The sequence below is a fragment of the Salmo trutta genome, chromosome 15, assembly GCF_901001165.1.
Source record: "Salmo trutta chromosome 15, fSalTru1.1, whole genome shotgun sequence".
NCBI classification, from domain to species: domain Eukaryota; kingdom Metazoa; phylum Chordata; class Actinopteri; order Salmoniformes; family Salmonidae; genus Salmo; species Salmo trutta.
Window position 1 is genome coordinate 44,996,844 of NC_042971.1, and position 16,900 is coordinate 45,013,743.

General features: G+C 44.4%; 1 protein-coding gene across 3 annotated transcripts in view; it reads left to right on the top strand.

The window, feature by feature from the left end:
* LOC115149137 (roundabout homolog 1-like) overlaps window positions 1-16,900 on the top strand; it is a 138,358-nt gene that overhangs the window by 91,034 nt on the left and 30,424 nt on the right. For all 3 annotated transcript variants that reach the window (XM_029691684.1, XM_029691686.1, XM_029691685.1), the window contains exon 2: window positions 4,969-5,126. In XM_029691684.1, coding sequence (XP_029547544.1) covers window positions 4,969-5,126 — 158 coding nt within the window. The remainder of the gene's footprint in view (window positions 1-4,968; window positions 5,127-16,900) is intronic.

Below are 16,900 nucleotides of genomic sequence, written 5' to 3' on the forward strand. Positions count from 1 at the left end.
TGACACTCCTAGGACATTATGTTATACAATACATGCATGTTTTGTTCAATCAAGTTCATATTTATATCAAAAACCAGCTTTTTACATTAGCATGTGATGTTCAGAACTAGCATACCCACCGAAAACCTCCGGTGAATTTACTAAATTACTCACGATTAACGTTCACAAAATACATAACAATTATTTTAAGAATTATAGATACAGAACTCCTTTATGCAATCGCGGTGTCAGATTTTAAAATAGCTTTTCGACGAAAGCACATTTTGCAATATTCTGAGTACATAGCCCGGCCATCATGGCTAGCTAATTTGACACCCACCAAGTTTGGCCCTCACCAAACTCAGATTTACTATAAGAAAAATTGAATTACCTTTGCTGTTCTTCGTCAGAATGCACTCCCAGGACTTCTACTTCAACAACAAATGTTGTTTTGGTTCCAAATAATCCATACTTATATCCAAATACTGCCGTTTTGTTCATGCGTTCAGGTAACTATCCAAACGGTGACGCGCGAGTGCATTTCGTGACAAAAAAATTCAAAATATTCCATTACCGTAACTTCGAAGCATGTCAAACGCTGTTTAAAATACATTTTTATGCTATTTTTCTCGTAAAATAGTGATAATATTCCAACCGGGCAACGTTGTATTCATTCAAAGGCTGAAAGAAAATTTTTTAGAATTCTCATGAATGCGCATCTCCAGTGTCACTGTTCCTAGCCTGACCACTAACAAATACTCCTGCTGTTCTTCGCCCAGAGACAGGAGACACGTCATTCCACTTTCTGGCGCCTTCTGAGAGCCAATGGAAGCCTTAGAAAATTTCACGTTACAGCAGAGATGCTGTAATTTCGATAGAGATGCAACAGAAGGATAACAAATTGTCAGACAGGGCACTTCCTGTATGGAATCTTCTCAGGTTTTGGCCTGCCATATGAGTTCTGTTATACTCACAGACACCATTCAAACAGTTTTCGAAACTTTAGAGTGTTTTCTATCCAAATCCACTAATTATATGCATATTCTCGTTTCTGGGCAAGAGTAGTAATCAGTTTAAATCGGGTACGTTTTTTATCCGGCTGTGCAAATACTGCCCCCTAGCCCCAACAGGTTAAGTGTGCCTTGAATTGTAAATAAATCACAGATACCAGCAAAGCACTCCACACCATCACACCTCCTCCTCCATGCTTCCCGGTGGGAACTACACATGTGGAGATCATCCATTCACCAACTCTGCGTTTCACAAAGACATGGCATTGGAACTAAAAATCTCCAATTTGGACTCATCAGACCAGAGGACAGATTTCCAACGGTCTAATGTCCATTGCTCATGTTTCTTGGCCCAAGCAAGTCTCCTCTTATTATTGGTGTCCTTTAGTAGTGGTTTCTTTGCAGCAATTCGACCATGAAGGCCTGATTCACGCAGTCTCCTATGAACAGTTGATGTTGAGATGTGTCTTTTACTTGAACTCTGTGAAGCATTTATTTGGGCTGCAATTTCTAAGGCTTGTAACTCTAATGAACTTATCCTCTGCAGCAGAGGTAACTCTGGGTCTTTCTTTCCTGTGGCGGTCCTTACGAGAGCCAGTTTCATCATAGCACATGATGGTTTTTGCGACTGCACTTGAAGAAACTTTCAAAGTTCTGGAAATTTTCCGCATTGACTGACCTTCATGTCTTAAAGTAATGATGGACTGTCGTTTATCTTTGCTTATTTGAGCTGTTCTTGCCATAAGTTGGACTTTTACCAAATAGGACTATCTTCTGTATACCGCACCTACCTTGTCACAACACAACTGATTGGCTCAAATGCATTAAGAAGGAAATAAATTCCACAAATGAACTTTTAATAATGCACACCTGTTAATTGAAATGCATTCCAGGTGACTACCTCATGAAGCTGGTTGAGAGAATGCTTTGAGTGTGCAAAGCTGTCATCAAGGCAAAGGGTGGCTACTTTGAAGAATCTCAAATCTAAATATATTTTGTTTAACACTTTTTTGTTTATTACATGTTTCCATATGTGTTGTTTCATAGTTTTGACGTCTTCATTATTATTCTACAATGTTGAAAATAGTAAAAAAGTAAGAAAAACCAAGGAATGAGTAGGTGTGTCCAAACTTTTGACTGGTATTGTATGTACTGTATATGCACTGTATAAGGGAGGCAGAATAAATGGCCTGACTTGCCATGAGCGCTAGTAGCTGTTAATGAAAGCACTTTAACGGATGGAGAGGGACTGGGAGTTGAAGGTTCGGGGCGCAGAAGGGAGGTTCGGTACGATATTCCTGAATCCAGAAAAGCCGAGGCTTCTCTCTCACTGTCCAACACTTTAATAAGCATTTGCTACTGGTACTACTCTTTCCCTCTCTGCCTGTCTCCTCCTTTGCTTTTATATCCCTTTATTTTGCTTTCCTACAACCAGTGATTTGGGAGGTTAAAGACATGCTCCGGAACTTTGGCAACGTCTAAGTATTTTTGAAACTTTGCACAATGTGCTGGATGTGTCAATGTGCAGTATGACGTAGTACCCAATTTTCAGGGACCACTTTTGGCTTGTGAGCGCAACTTTCAGAACTACTGGCAAAGAAATTATACAGAAGTACTGGATAATCCCTTTTGGCTGTGGAGTGTGAGTCCAAAATGAAGTGTTCTCTGTCTGGGCTTGGGGCTGTAAAAGTCAGAGGTCCAAGGTGTACTTCACCCTAATGTAATTACCCCCTCGGTCAGTGTTGTTGCTCTTAGAGCTACGCTAAACTGAATTTGCCTTCACAGCTACAGTAAAAAATAGCAGTGACAGAAAACAGAGAATTTGACCTAGAAGAATTGATAGCAAAACATTCCAGTAAAAATGGTAAACAGCATTCCATTCAGTAGCCTCAGTGGGACTCTAGCTAGTATAATTATGGTGTCACACATGTATTTGTCATCAGACTCCCGTGGCCACTAACAATATAGTATATTTTGACAGACCTACATAATTTTGCTGTACCGATAAGGTTGTAGCGTCGTAAGCAACATGAGTGAGTATGCAAATTCTATTCATACCCAAATGTCAGGCACTTCTGTGATTACTCTCATTTGCGTACATCGCTGGTGGTTTGCATAGATGGGCTTACATGGCTTTTACAACATGCATGCTCCCTTGATAACCACCAACTGTTAAATATGACTCTGTTAGACATTCTGGAAGACTCTAGAAAGTTTTTCGTGATGAGTTCATGTAAAATGTATTTGTTAGCTGTAAGACATTATTCACTTTTGAGTGTGCACACAAATTCAACCTAGACACAGAGTAATGTCTTACAATACAGTACAATGTAACATAATGTCATATTGTGTAATGAAATAAAATATAGTGCCTGGTACTGAAATGTAAGGTAATGCAATGTGCTGCAATGTAATCTATGCAGTGAAATGTAATGTAATGTAATCTGGTTGGGGAGACAGTGTTGATTAAATGCTGGCAGCGAGGGGACTGGGGAGAAAGGAGGGGGGCATCATTAACTGTATTGGGAATAGATCCTGCCAGCTTGTAGTCCTAAAACCTTGAAATGAGTTACTTCTGGTTTGTTCAGCCATTCCTATGGGGAAAATGAATGGGGAAAGATTAGGGTTTTGGGATAAACGCTGAAAATAAGTTCTGAGGTTAACACAGGCTTATGAGATCTTCTACGTTTTGTTCTATGAGATAATATCAGTCAGTTAACATGACCTTTATGCATTATGAAGCCTTTATGTGCTTTTTTTAAATTAAGTAAACGCTTCAAAATTCACAAAGGGTGACGTTAACTGATGAAGATTATCTCATAGAACAAAACGTATAATATCTCTTAGGCCCGTGTTTACCACATAACTTATTTTCGGTGTTTATCCAACAAGCATACAAAAACTCCATACATTTTCCTATAGGCTTTGTCCAATGAACCATAGCGGAGTTAGTGCCTACAAAAAGACACCATTACGATTGCTCTCTATAGAATGAAAAGAGCTGCGGAGAAGGGATGAAAAATGTCTCCAATTTATGAGAGCATGATGTCCCTCAGGGTGTAGTTGCTAACTCGCTGTACATTCATCCAGAACGGGCTGGGAAGACAATGACTGGGACTCTGGGATTGACTGAAACAGCCTGGACTGGGCTGAAATAGCTGCTCTATTTTTTCTACTCTTCTCTTCTCCTTTCATATGAGTTCTGTTATACTCACAGACACCATTCAAACAGTTTTAGAAACTTTGTGTTTTCTATCCAAATCTACTAATTATATGCATATACTAGTTACTGGGCAGGAGTAGTAACCAGATTAAATCGGGTACGTTTTTTATCCGGCCGTGCAAATACTGCCCCCTAGCCCCAACAGGTTAAACCTTTGAAGATGTTGAGTGTGTGTTTTTCACCTAGCTAGCTTGTTAATGGCTCTTGTGAAATATCCACCTATCTCTCTTGAAGTGTTTGATGGGCAAACATGGTATGGAAACATTAACTGGGGAGGTTGTATTTTGTTCGTGCTTACCTCACACTTCAAACAAAGTTCCTGGGAGTCATAAATGGGAATGCGATGCAAATGTTTGCCTGTGTGTTTGTACGTTCCCTCAGGGCTGGGTGGAGAGTGACAGTGGAGAGGCAGGTGGGAGAGAGCTAGTCTAATCAGACAGAGAGAGTGGTAGTCCTATACCACTAAAGCACATCAGGGATTTGGCCCAGCCCCCCGAGACCACTTTACACTATAGCATTATATCATGTCCAGATACCTCAAGATTCCGTGATGGACATGATTGACTGCCTCTGCTCAGACTTCAGATTGTTGTCGTTACACATCGAGAGTCTGGTCATAATAGTCTTGAATATTTGACACGTCCATTGGTGCATTAGTGACGTTTTTTTGGTGCCTTTTTTCTCTGTTTCATTTCGACTTGCAATGTACCTGCAATGCTAACAGGCCATTAACCCCTCCTCTCTTCTGTTCCACAGTACTGCGTGATGACTTTAGACAGAACCCAGCGGATGTGATGGTGGCGGCGGGGGAACCTGCCGTACTGGAGTGCCAACCCCCCCGTGGGCATCCTGAGCCCACCATCTCATGGAGGAAAGACGGTACCAACATCAATGACAGGGATGAGCGCATCACGGTAAGACACAAGCTCTGTTAACCTCGGAGCACACTCTCTGTGTAGAGCATACACTGCGCTGCGCTGGGCCTGCCCGTCACACACACACACACACACACACACACACACACACACACACACACACACACGCACGCACACACACACACACACACACTCACTCACACACAAACACGGCCCACTGCTTGCTGGTGGAACTCCAGGAAGATCAAAGTGTCTCTGTTGGCAGACGTGTGGCATAATGAAGAGAAACAAGTGCATCATCTATTTGACAAACATAATGAAATCATATTGCACTGTGGTTTGGCCAATCAATGTCTATTTGGAACAAAGGCTATCTGGGGAAGCGTGAAAAGGAATCAGGGGAGGGTGTGTGTGTGTATGCAAGCATGTTTGTTTGTTTGTTTGTCTGTATAGGGGACTTGTTAGTTGGGATCCAAGGCTTATTCTCCTCCGGATTGACAGTTAGTCTGTCTCTGAGGGACTGCAATGGACAGAGCAGCTCTCCTCCGCAGAGGGAGGGCTTTCTGAAGGAAATACAAAGGCTGCGTTGGCTTTGTATTTCCCTCTTTTCTCCTGATTTATGTCAAGGATATCATGAGGACCAACACCCATCTACCTACAGTAAATAAAATACGAAGTCAAAATCAACTAAGGTCTTGTAGTGTCAAGTCAGGGCAGCCATGTTGGCCCCAGTCCCTATAGCGTTTGTGGTTTTCCCTGGTGTACTGGCTCAGTGTGTAAACAGAAGGCCAGCTTGGTTTCTGCCTCATAGCTATAGTTCGGCTCATTGGACTAATGGGCCTGCAGATAAGACTGTTTCCTAATGAGTCCTCAGGCCCTGTAAACAGCACAGCGCTGGTGATGGAGTGTTGTGTTTGTACTCTGTTTCTAACACAACATCCACTCCCAAAGTTGTTGTTGTTTCTTAAACCACGGCGAGTTCTGGGGGTCTGTTGTGGCCAAGCTTGAAGTAATGGGGTAAAGGATGTTTGGGGGAAGGTTTTGAGTGGCCAGTGGTGTAGAGCAATGCATCAACACGAGTACTTCTAGATCTATCTAGTACTTCTAGATAGAGTACTATACTGTGGCATAACATCATATAACATCCTATATTGACTGTAGTGGGGTCAGGTTGGGTGGTGATGTGGCAGATGCATAAATAGAGGGGAACGCAGGAAAGGAAGGATGAGAGCGAGAGGGGGATAGGAGAGAGGAGGAGGACAGGAGTGATGTATTTGCTGGTGTTGTTGTGGGTCTGATGTTGAGAGAGCTGGTAGTCCCATTCACCAATCTACCAGGTGTAAAACAGGGAAGGGACTCAGGGGGTATGCTAATTTGGTATAGAGCAGACCTAACTCACTCTATTAAATTAATAAAAACAGGAACATTTGGCTAGAAATTCAGAAGGAAATGATCTCAACATAGAAAAATGTCCTCCCGTGTGCTACCAATATCCCACTACTAGAATCCCCATAGTTAAATGAAGACAGCTTCTCTGTCCTAGAGGGAGAAGTCAATAATTTCCAGGCCCAGGGACATGTACTAGTCTATGGCGACCTTAATGCCAGAACTGGACAATAACCTGACACCCTCAGCACACAGGGGGACAAATACCTACCTGGAGGTAACAGCATTCCCTCCCCCATATGCCCACCAAGGCACAACTACGAAAACATAACCAATAAAAACAGCTCACAACTCTTGCAGCACTGTCACATGCTGGGTATGTACATAGTCAATGGTAGGCTTCGAGGTGACTCGGTAGGTACACCTTCAGTATAGCTCATCTCTTGGCAGTAGTACTGTTGACTACTTTATCACTGACCTCAACCTTGAGTCTCTCAGAGCGTTCACAGTCAGCCCACTGATACACCCTATCAGATCACAGCCACATCACACTCTCCTTGAACAGAGCAATACTCAATCATGAGGCATCAAAGCCAAATGAACTGAATAATATTTAGAAATGCTATAGATGGAAGGAAAGTAGTGTGGAAACATACCAAAAAACAATTAGGCAACAACAAATTCAATCCCTTTTAGATAGCTTCATGGACAAAACATTTCAATGTAAATATGAAGGTGTAAACTTGGCTGTAGAAAACCTAAACAGTATATTTGACCTCTCAGCTTCCCTATCAAATCTAAACATTTCAAGCAGAAAATTAAAGAAAATGAACAACAAGGACAAATGGTTTGATGAATAAGCCAGAAAACTAAGAAAGAAATTGGGAAACCTATCCATGTCACGTCCTGACCAGTGTAAGAGGTCATTTTCTATAGTAGATGGGTCAGGGCGTGACAGGGGGGTGTTTGTTTGACAGTCTGTGTTGTTATTTCTATGTTGTGGGTTCTAGGTTTTCTGTTTCTATGTCAGGTGTTGTTTGGGGTTGATCTCCAATTGGAGGCAGCTGTTTCTTGTTGCCTCTGATTGGAGGTCGTATTTAGGTAGGGGTTTTTCTTATTGTATGCTGTGGGTTGTTAATTGTGAGTAGTGTGTTTTCCTGCTCTGCGTCACGGCTTTATTGTTTTGTATTTTCAAGTTTATTGTATATGGCGTTCGGTTTCATGATTCAATAAAAGATGTGGAACTACGATCACGTCCGATCCTTCAGAAAGCCCTGACAATCAAACCAAAAACATAGAGAAACAGAAAACCTGAGCCTACACTTTCACTATGGTGAATCACTAAAACAGTACAGAAATGCACTACAGAAAAAGAAGGAACAGCACATCAGAATTAATCTCAATGTAATTGAGTAATTCATAGACTCTAGCCACTTCTGGGAAAATCGGAAAACACTAAACAAACAACACGAATAGTTATCTATCCAAAATGGAGATGTATGGGTTAACCATTTCTCCAATCTTTTTGGCCCTATACCAAAGAACAAACAGCAAAAACATTATACATGATCAAATACAAATCTTAGAATTAACTATTAACGACTACCAGAACCCACTGAATTCTCAAATTACATTGAATGAATTACAGGACAAAATGCAATCCCTCCAACCCAAAAAGGCTTGTGGTATCCTCAATGAAATGATCAAATATACAAACCAAAAATTCCAATTGGCTATACTTAAACTCTTTAACATCATCCTTAGTTCTGGCATCTTCCCCAATATTTGAAACCAAGGACAGATCACCCCAATCCACAAAAGTGAAGACAAATTTGACCCCAATAACTACCATGGGATATGCGTCAACAGCAACCTTGGGAAAATCCTCTGCATTATCATTAACAGCAGACTCGTACATTTCCTCAGTGAAAACAATGTATTGAGCAAATGTCAAATTGTCTTTTTACGAAATTACCATACGACAGACCACATATTCACCCTACACACCCTAATTGATGAACAAACAAACCAAAACAAAGGTAAAGTCTTCTCATGCTTTGTTGATTTTAAGAAAGCTTTTGACTCAATTTGGCATGAAGGTCTGCTATACAAATTGATGGAAAGTGGTATTGGGGGAAAAACATACAACATAAAATCCATGTACACAAACAATTGTGCGGTTAAATGTGGCAAAAAACACATCTTTCCACAGGGCCGTGGGGTGAGACACTGTGACGGACCCAAACTTAAGGAAAGCTTTGACTATGTACAGACTCAATGAGCATACCCTTGCTATTAAGAAAGGCCGCTGTAGGCAGACCTGGCTCTAGAGAGAAGATAGGCTATGTGCACACTGCCCACAAAATGAGGTGGAAACTGAGCTGCACCTCCTAGTTGCTACATGCAGACAGAATACACACCCACAAAGACACAAGGATTTCCCACATATTGTCGCTAAAGGTGGACTTATAAAGGCTCGCACATATCGCACTGAATGTGGATCTGTTTCATCTGCCGATCGTTCAGTGCGCTGTTTTAGGGACCACCTTCTGTAGTGGTCTGATTGACGAAATGTTTAACCATTTGTACATGTAAAATCGATGCGCATCCGGTTCGCAAATTACGTTCAGAGGTGCTAAATACTCTCAGCTAGCAACCGCTATTGTTGTGTCTGAGCCCTAAGGGTGCTGTGTGTTTGTTATGAGTGGTTGAGTTGCATGCTGTTAATGCGAAACACATGCACGTGTGGGCATGCACTAGTGGTGTAACGGATCGTAGTTGATCCGTGATCCGTACGGATCACCCCCCACGGTTCGGCACGCATGTGAACCGCAGATCAATTGCAAAGTTTAACCATCATAGTGTCAAATACAGTTTTACTGCCGCTGTTACTTTTTAAAGTAATAATTCCCTAAATCTCTATGCAGAGTTGCAGTGATGTGTGCTGTGTTTTACTCTGAAGCCTGAAGGTTGATTTTGATTATTTTTAAAAAGCAGTTGTGTGTACCTGTTCATGTGAACGGGCATGTTGAATCCCAACAAATCAATCCTGGATGCTCGCGTTGCAAAGAAGAAAAAAGAGCAGTGACAGCCATGGCTAGCGGAGGAGCTGAAGAACTGGAAAAGCCTCCAGCTTCATTTAATTCTCATGTATGGGAACATTTTGGCTTCCCTGTCAGATATGATGATGGAAGAAGGGTGGTGGACAATACCATTACGGTGTGTAGGCACTGTGCCACAAGAAAGCCGCATGATCATGGAAATACATGGAGCATGGCCACACATTTAAAGCGTCATCACCCTGGTGTGTCAGTGACGGGAGCCACCTCAGCCAAGAGACAACAACTTCTCACCGCGGCATTTAAGCAGTTCTTAGCTGCAGAATCAGATCAGACTAAAGACATCACCAAATCTATTGGGATGTTTATCACTGCAGACATGAGGCCATACTCTGTTGTGGAAAACAAAAGGTTTAAAAATATGGTGAAAGTGCTTGAGCCACGCTACGAAATCCCCTCGCACACCCACTTCAGTATGAAGATTGTGCCAGATCTTTATGAACAGGAAAATATCAAAATTGTCGACAAATTATCCAAGGCATCCTCTGTTGCCCTCACCACAGATGGGTGGACCACCAGGGCAACGGAAAGCTACATGACTGTGACTGCTCACTACACCACAGAGGAGTGGACCTCCAGGGTAACAGAAAGCTACGTGACTGTGACTGCTCACTACACCACAGATGGGTGGACCTCCAGGGCAACGGAAAGCTACATGACTGTGACTGCTCACTACACCACAGAGGAGTGGACCTCCAGGGTAACAGAAAGCTACGTGACTGTGACTGATCACTACACCACAGAGGAGTGGACCTCCAGGGTAACAGAAAGCTACATGACTGTGACTGATCACTACACCACAGAGGAGTGGACCTCCAGGGTAACAGAAAGCTACGTGACTGTTCACTACACCACAGAGGAGTGGACCTCCAGGGTAACAGAAAGCTACGTGACTGTGACTGATCACTACACCACAGAGGAGTGGACCTCCAGGGTAACAGAAAGCTACGTGACTGTGACTGCTCACTACACCACAGAGGAGTGGACCTCCAGGGTAACAGAAAGCTACGTGACTGTGACTGATCACTACACCACAGAGGAGTGGACCTCCAGGGTAACAGAAAGCTACGTGACTGTGACTGATCACTACACCACAGAGGAGTGGACCTCCAGGGTAACAGAAAGCTACGTGACTGTGACTGATCACTACACCACAGAGGAGTGGACCTCCAGGGTAACAGAAAGCTACATGACTGTGACTGATCACTACACCACAGAGGAGTGGACCTCCAGGGTAACAGAAAGCTACGTGACTGTTCACTACACCACAGAGGAGTGGACCTCCAGGGTAACAGAAAGCTACGTGACTGTGACTGATCACTACACCACAGAGGAGTAGGAGATGCAAAGTCTGGTGCTACAGACACGCCCCCTCTATGAGAGTCACACAGGCGCAAATCTGGCACAGGTACTGCTAGGAGCATTAGCAGAGTGGAAGCTAGAGAGGCCCAATAGCAATATCCCATTCACCACAGATAATGTAAAGAACCAAGTAAATGCATTGATAGAGGCTGGACTGAGGCCACAGATAACTTGCTTTGCACATGTGATCAATTTAACATCCCAAAGGGGAATCTCAGTGAACCAGAGGATTAGGAAGGTGGTTTCCTTTTTCCACCGAAGCACAACAGCCACTCGTGCTTAAGACCAAGCAAGAAATGCTACTGCTACCAACCCACAAGCTCATACACGTTGTCACAACAAGATGAATACTCTGCACTGACAGACAAGACCCTGAAAAAAAATAAAGACATCGTGGCAGAGGAGGTCCTCCAGGTGCTCAAACCCCTCAAAACGGTTACAACTCTATTGAGCACTGAAACTGCACCATCTGTGTCCATGATCCTACCTCTGAAAACAAGGATTCTACACAGACAGGGGCCACAGACAGCACCATCACTAGAGATGTGAAGGCTGCCATTCGAGAGGACCTGAACCCCAGATACCCCCCTAATGTACAGGACTACCTTCATATATCTACTGCACTGGATCCAAGGTTCAAGTCCCTGTCTCACCACCTCCTCCACAAAATAATTTGGCCATGAAGGAGCTTTTTGGGGAGACCTTTCCGAGCAAGGACACAGGCAAGACGTTTTCCAACACCATCAAAGAGGAGGTGACTTCCTACAAAGCAGCAAGCGGCATTCCAGTGGATAGTGATCCACTGGCATGGTGGAAAAGCAATGAGTGTAAATACCCTCACATTGCCATGATGGCAAGATGCTACCTGGCTGTGCCTGGCACTTCAGTTCCTAGCGAGAGGGTGTTCTCCACTGCAGGGGACATAGTGACTGCAAAGAGGTCTACCCTCTCCCCGGACAATGTAGACTTTTAGAAAAATGATGTGAAGTTATAAGCTCAGGTCTGCTTTGCTTTCTTTCTTGCTTTACTTTTTTTTAATGATGTTGACACAGGCTATTTTTACATTCACTATTGTTCAAAGGAAGAAGGTATCATGCCTCATATTGCACTTTCATTTAACAATTGACTATTGACTTTTATTTAAAGATTTAAACATTGAAAAGTTCCTTGCTTTAAGTGTTCTTTAAGTAATAAATGGAAAGCAAAGTTATATTTGTCTCCCTTTTTTTTGTTGTTGCTGATCTGAAAAATGATCCCATCCATGACTCAAAACCGTGATCCGAACCATGAGATTTGTGATCCGTTGCACCACTAGCATGCACACACACTCACGCACGCAGGCACAAACTCACACTCACACTGAATGTATCACACTCCTCTGACCTTTGCCCCCTATTAAATGCAGGGTAATGTGATGACACTTAGAAGTTGCCAACACCACAGGGGGTGGAACATGAAACAGGTCCTGGCCCAGTGACCTCTGAGACCTCTGGGATTTGAAACCTAGCCACTGCCCTCTCCTCATCTCTCTTCCTCTGCCCCTTCCTCTTCCTCTCCTCTCCCCTGCTCTCCCCCTGATCTCTCCTGCTCTCCACTCCTCTCCCCTGCTCTCCCCACTCCTCTCCCCCTCATCTCCCCCTCCCCTCCTATCTACTCCTATCCCCTTCCTTGTGGGCAGTGTGCACATAGCCTGTATTATTTTGAGAGCCAGGTCTGCCTATGGTGGCCTTCCTCAATAGCAAGGCTATGCTCACTGAGTCTGTACATTGTCAAAGCTTTCCTTAAGTTTGGGTCAGTCACAGTGGTCAGGTTTTCTGCCACTGTGTACTCTCTGTTTAAAAACCTCTTACAGCTAGATGTTCCGCTAGCGGAACACCGCTCCAATATCCAATGATAGGGCGTGGCGCGAATTACAAACTCCTCAAACATCCAAAAACTTCAATTTTTCAAACATATGACTATTTCACACCATTTTAAAGACAAGACTCTCCTTTATCTAACCACATTGTTCGATTTCAAAAAGGCTTTACAACGAAAGCAAAACATGAGATTATGTCAGGAGAGTACCCAGCAAGAAATAATCAGACACCCATTTTTCAAGCTAGCATATAATGTCACAAAAACCAAAACCACAGCTAAATGCAGCACTAACCTTTGATGATCTTCATCAGATGACACTCGTAGGACATTATGTTATACAATACATGAATGTTTTGTTCAATCAAGTTCATATTTATATCAAAAACCAGCTTTTTACATTAGCATGTGACGTTCAGAACTAGCATACCCACCAAAACTTATTCTTTTCTTATTTTAAGAATTATAGATACAGAACTCCATTATGCAATAGCTATGTCCGATTTTAAAATAGCTTTTCGGTGAAAGCACATTTTGCAATATTCTGAGTAGATAGCCCGGCTATCATGGCTAGCTATTTTGACACCCACCAAGTTTGTCCCTCACCAAACTCAGATTTACTATAAGAAAAATTGGATTACCTTTGCTGTTCTTCGTCAGAATGCACTCCCAGGACTTCTACTTCAACAACAAATGTTTGTTTGGTTCCAAATAATCCATAGTTATATCCAAATAGCTGCGTTTGTTCTTGCGTTCAAGACACTATCCGAAGGGTGACGCGCCGGCGCGTATCGTGACAAAAAATTTCAAAATATTCCATTACCGTACTTCGAAGCATGTCAAACGCTGTTTAAAATCAAATTTTATGCGATTTTTCTCGTAAAATAGCGATAATATTCCGACCGGGCGACGTTGTTTTCGTTCAAAGACTGAAAATGGTAAATGGACTCCTCACGTGCACGCGCGCACCTGTTTCATTGTTCTCAGATCGACCACTATCCAAATGCGCTACTGTTTTTCAGCCAGGGACTGCAGAGTCATCATTCAACGTTCTGGCGCCTTCTGAGAGCCTATGGGAGTCTTAGAAAATGTCACGTTACAGCAGAGATCCTCTGTTTTCGATAAAGAGGCTATAGAAGGCCAAGAAATGGTCAGAGAGGGCACTTCCTGTTTAGAATCTTCTCAGGTTTTGGCCTGCCATATGAGTTCTGTTATACACAGACATCAAACAATTATATGCATATTCTAGTTTCTGGGCAGGAGTAATAACCAGATTAAATCGGGTACGTTTTTTATCCGGCCGTGAAAATACTGCCCCCTATTCTAGCTTTCACCGAAAAGCTATTTTAAAATCTGACACTGCGATTGCATAAAGGAGTTCTGTATCTATAATTCTTAAAATAATTATGTTTTTTGTCAACGTTTATCGTGAGTAATTTAGTAAATTCACCGGAAGTTTGCGGTGGGTATGCTAGTTCTGAACATCACATGCTAATGTAAAAAGCTGTTTTTTTATATAAATATGAACTTGATTGAACAAAACATGCATGTATTGTATAACATAATGTCCTAGGAGTGTCATCTGATGAAGACCATCAACGGTTAGTGCTGCATTTAGCTGTGGTTTTTGTGACATATATGTCAGGGATTTCCTCGTCGTTTGACGATATAGCGAAATCATCGTCGGAAAAAGATGACCAATATGCAGCAGAGTTGTGATAGTTCATTTTGAACATTTAATAAACTCAAAATGAATATACAAAATAACAAAAATTTACTCACGATACACTGGCAGTCCTGTTAGGCTTACACACGCTAAACACGAAACAATCTCCCACAAATACACAGACAAACACACCCAACTAATATAGGACTTCCAATCAAAGGCAACACCAAACAGCTGCCTTCAATTGGAAGTCCACCGTAATTAACTCAACATAGAAATAGATACCTAGACTAAACATAGAATTACATAAACAAGGAACAGTGCCCAAAAACCCCGGAATACATAAATCAAATGCCCTTTTTTAGAAAAACCACCACCCCTAACAACATAAAACAAATACCCTCTGCCACGTCCTGACCAAACTACAATACCAATTAACCCTTATACTGGCCAGGACGTGACAGTACCCCCCCTTAAAGGTGCTAACCCCGGAAGCACCTTAAGAAAAACAACCCCAAACAACAACAAAACAAAAATTCCCCCCTACTAAAGGGAGGGAAGGGAGGGTGGCTGCCATCAACGACGGCACTGTGCTACACCCCCCCCTCCCCAACCCACCTATATCTGGAGGTGGCTCCGGTTCTGGCCGTTCCAAGCAGTCGGGCCACTCTGGCAGACCCGGGGGGCAGTCGGGCCACTCTGGCATCGCCGGGGGTCAGTCGGGCCACTCTGGCATCGCCGGGGGGCAGTCGGGGCAGTCTGGCATCCCCGGGGCAGACTGGCCGCTCTGGCAGCTCGGGGCAGTCTGGCCGCTCTGGCAGCTCGGGGCAGTCTGGCCGCTCTGGCAGCTCGGGGCAGTCTGGCCGCTCTGACATCTCCGGGCAGTCTGGCCGCTCTGACATCTCCAGGCAGTCTGGCCACTCTGACATCTCCGGGCAGTCTGGCCACTCTGACATCTCCGGGCAGTCTGGCCACTCTGGCAGCTCCTGACTAGTGGGTGGCTCTGGCGACTTCACTGACGGGCGGCTCTGGCGACTCTTCACTGACAGGCGGCTCTGGCGATTCCTCACTGACGGGCGGCTCTGGCGACTCTTGACTGACGGGCAGTTCTGGCGACTCTTGCCTGACGGGCAGTTCTGGCGACTCTTGACTGACGGGCAGTTCTGGCGACTCTTGACTGACGGGCAGTTCTGGCGACTGTTGACTGACGGGCAGTTCTGGCGACTCTTGACTGACGGGCAGTTCTGGCGACTGTTGACTGACGGGCAGTTCTGGCGACTGTTGACTGACGGGCAGTTCTGGCGATTGTTAACTGACGGGCAGTTCTGGCGACTCTTCACTGGCGGGCAGCTCTGGCGACTCTTGACTGGCGGGCAGCTCTGGCGACTTTAGACTGGCGAGGCTGGGTTTACGCACTAGATGCCTTGTGCGTGGTACTGGTACTGGGCGTACCAGACTGGGAACACGCACCTCCAGGCTAGTGCGGGGAGCGGGAACAGGACGAGTCGGACTGGGCTGACGTACTTCCGGGTCCGCACGAGAGACAGGAGCTGGAAACCTAGGGCTATGGAGGCGCACAGTCGGTCTTGATCTTACCTCCTGCACAACCCGTCCTGGCTGGATGGAACTAGTAGCCCTGTACGAGCGGGGTGCTTGTACAGGGCGGACTGGGCTGTGCAGGGGACTGATGGTAGCCGTGCGTAGAGCGGGAGTTGGGTAGCCTGGTCCTCGGAGGCGTACCGGCGACCAGATGCACTGCGCAGGCATCCTCCTACCAGGCTGGATGCCCGCTCTAGCACGGCACCTGCGAGGGGCTGGAATAACGCGCACCGGACTGTGCGTGCGTATGGGTGAGATAGTGCGCTCCTCAGCAAAACATGGCGCTCTCCACCTCATACGCTCCTCCATATAACCACGGGTAGCTGGCTTCCGGCTCTTCCTAGGCCTAGCCAAACTACCCGTGTGCCCCCCCCAAAACATTTCTTGGGGGTGCCTCTCGTGCTTCACCGCCAGTCGTGATCCTCAGAAACGTTCCCGGTCCTTACCAGCCATTCTCCATGGGCCCTCTCCGGCCATAACTTGCTCCCATGTCCATCTCTCCCGATTGTCCAAATCAAAATTCCTTTGCTCCTTCCTCTGCTGCTTGGTCCTGGTTTGGTGGGAGATTCTGTCAGGGATTTCCTCGCCGTTTGACGATATAGCGAAATCGTCGTCGGAAAAAGATGACCAATATGCAGCAGAGTTGTGATAGTTCATTTTGAACATTTAATAAACTCAAAATGAATATACCAAAAACGAACTCACGATACACTGACAGTCCTGTTAGGCTTACACACGCTAAACACGAAACAATCTCCCACAAATACACAGACAAACACACCCAACTAATATAGGACTTCCAATCAAAGGCAACACCAAACAGC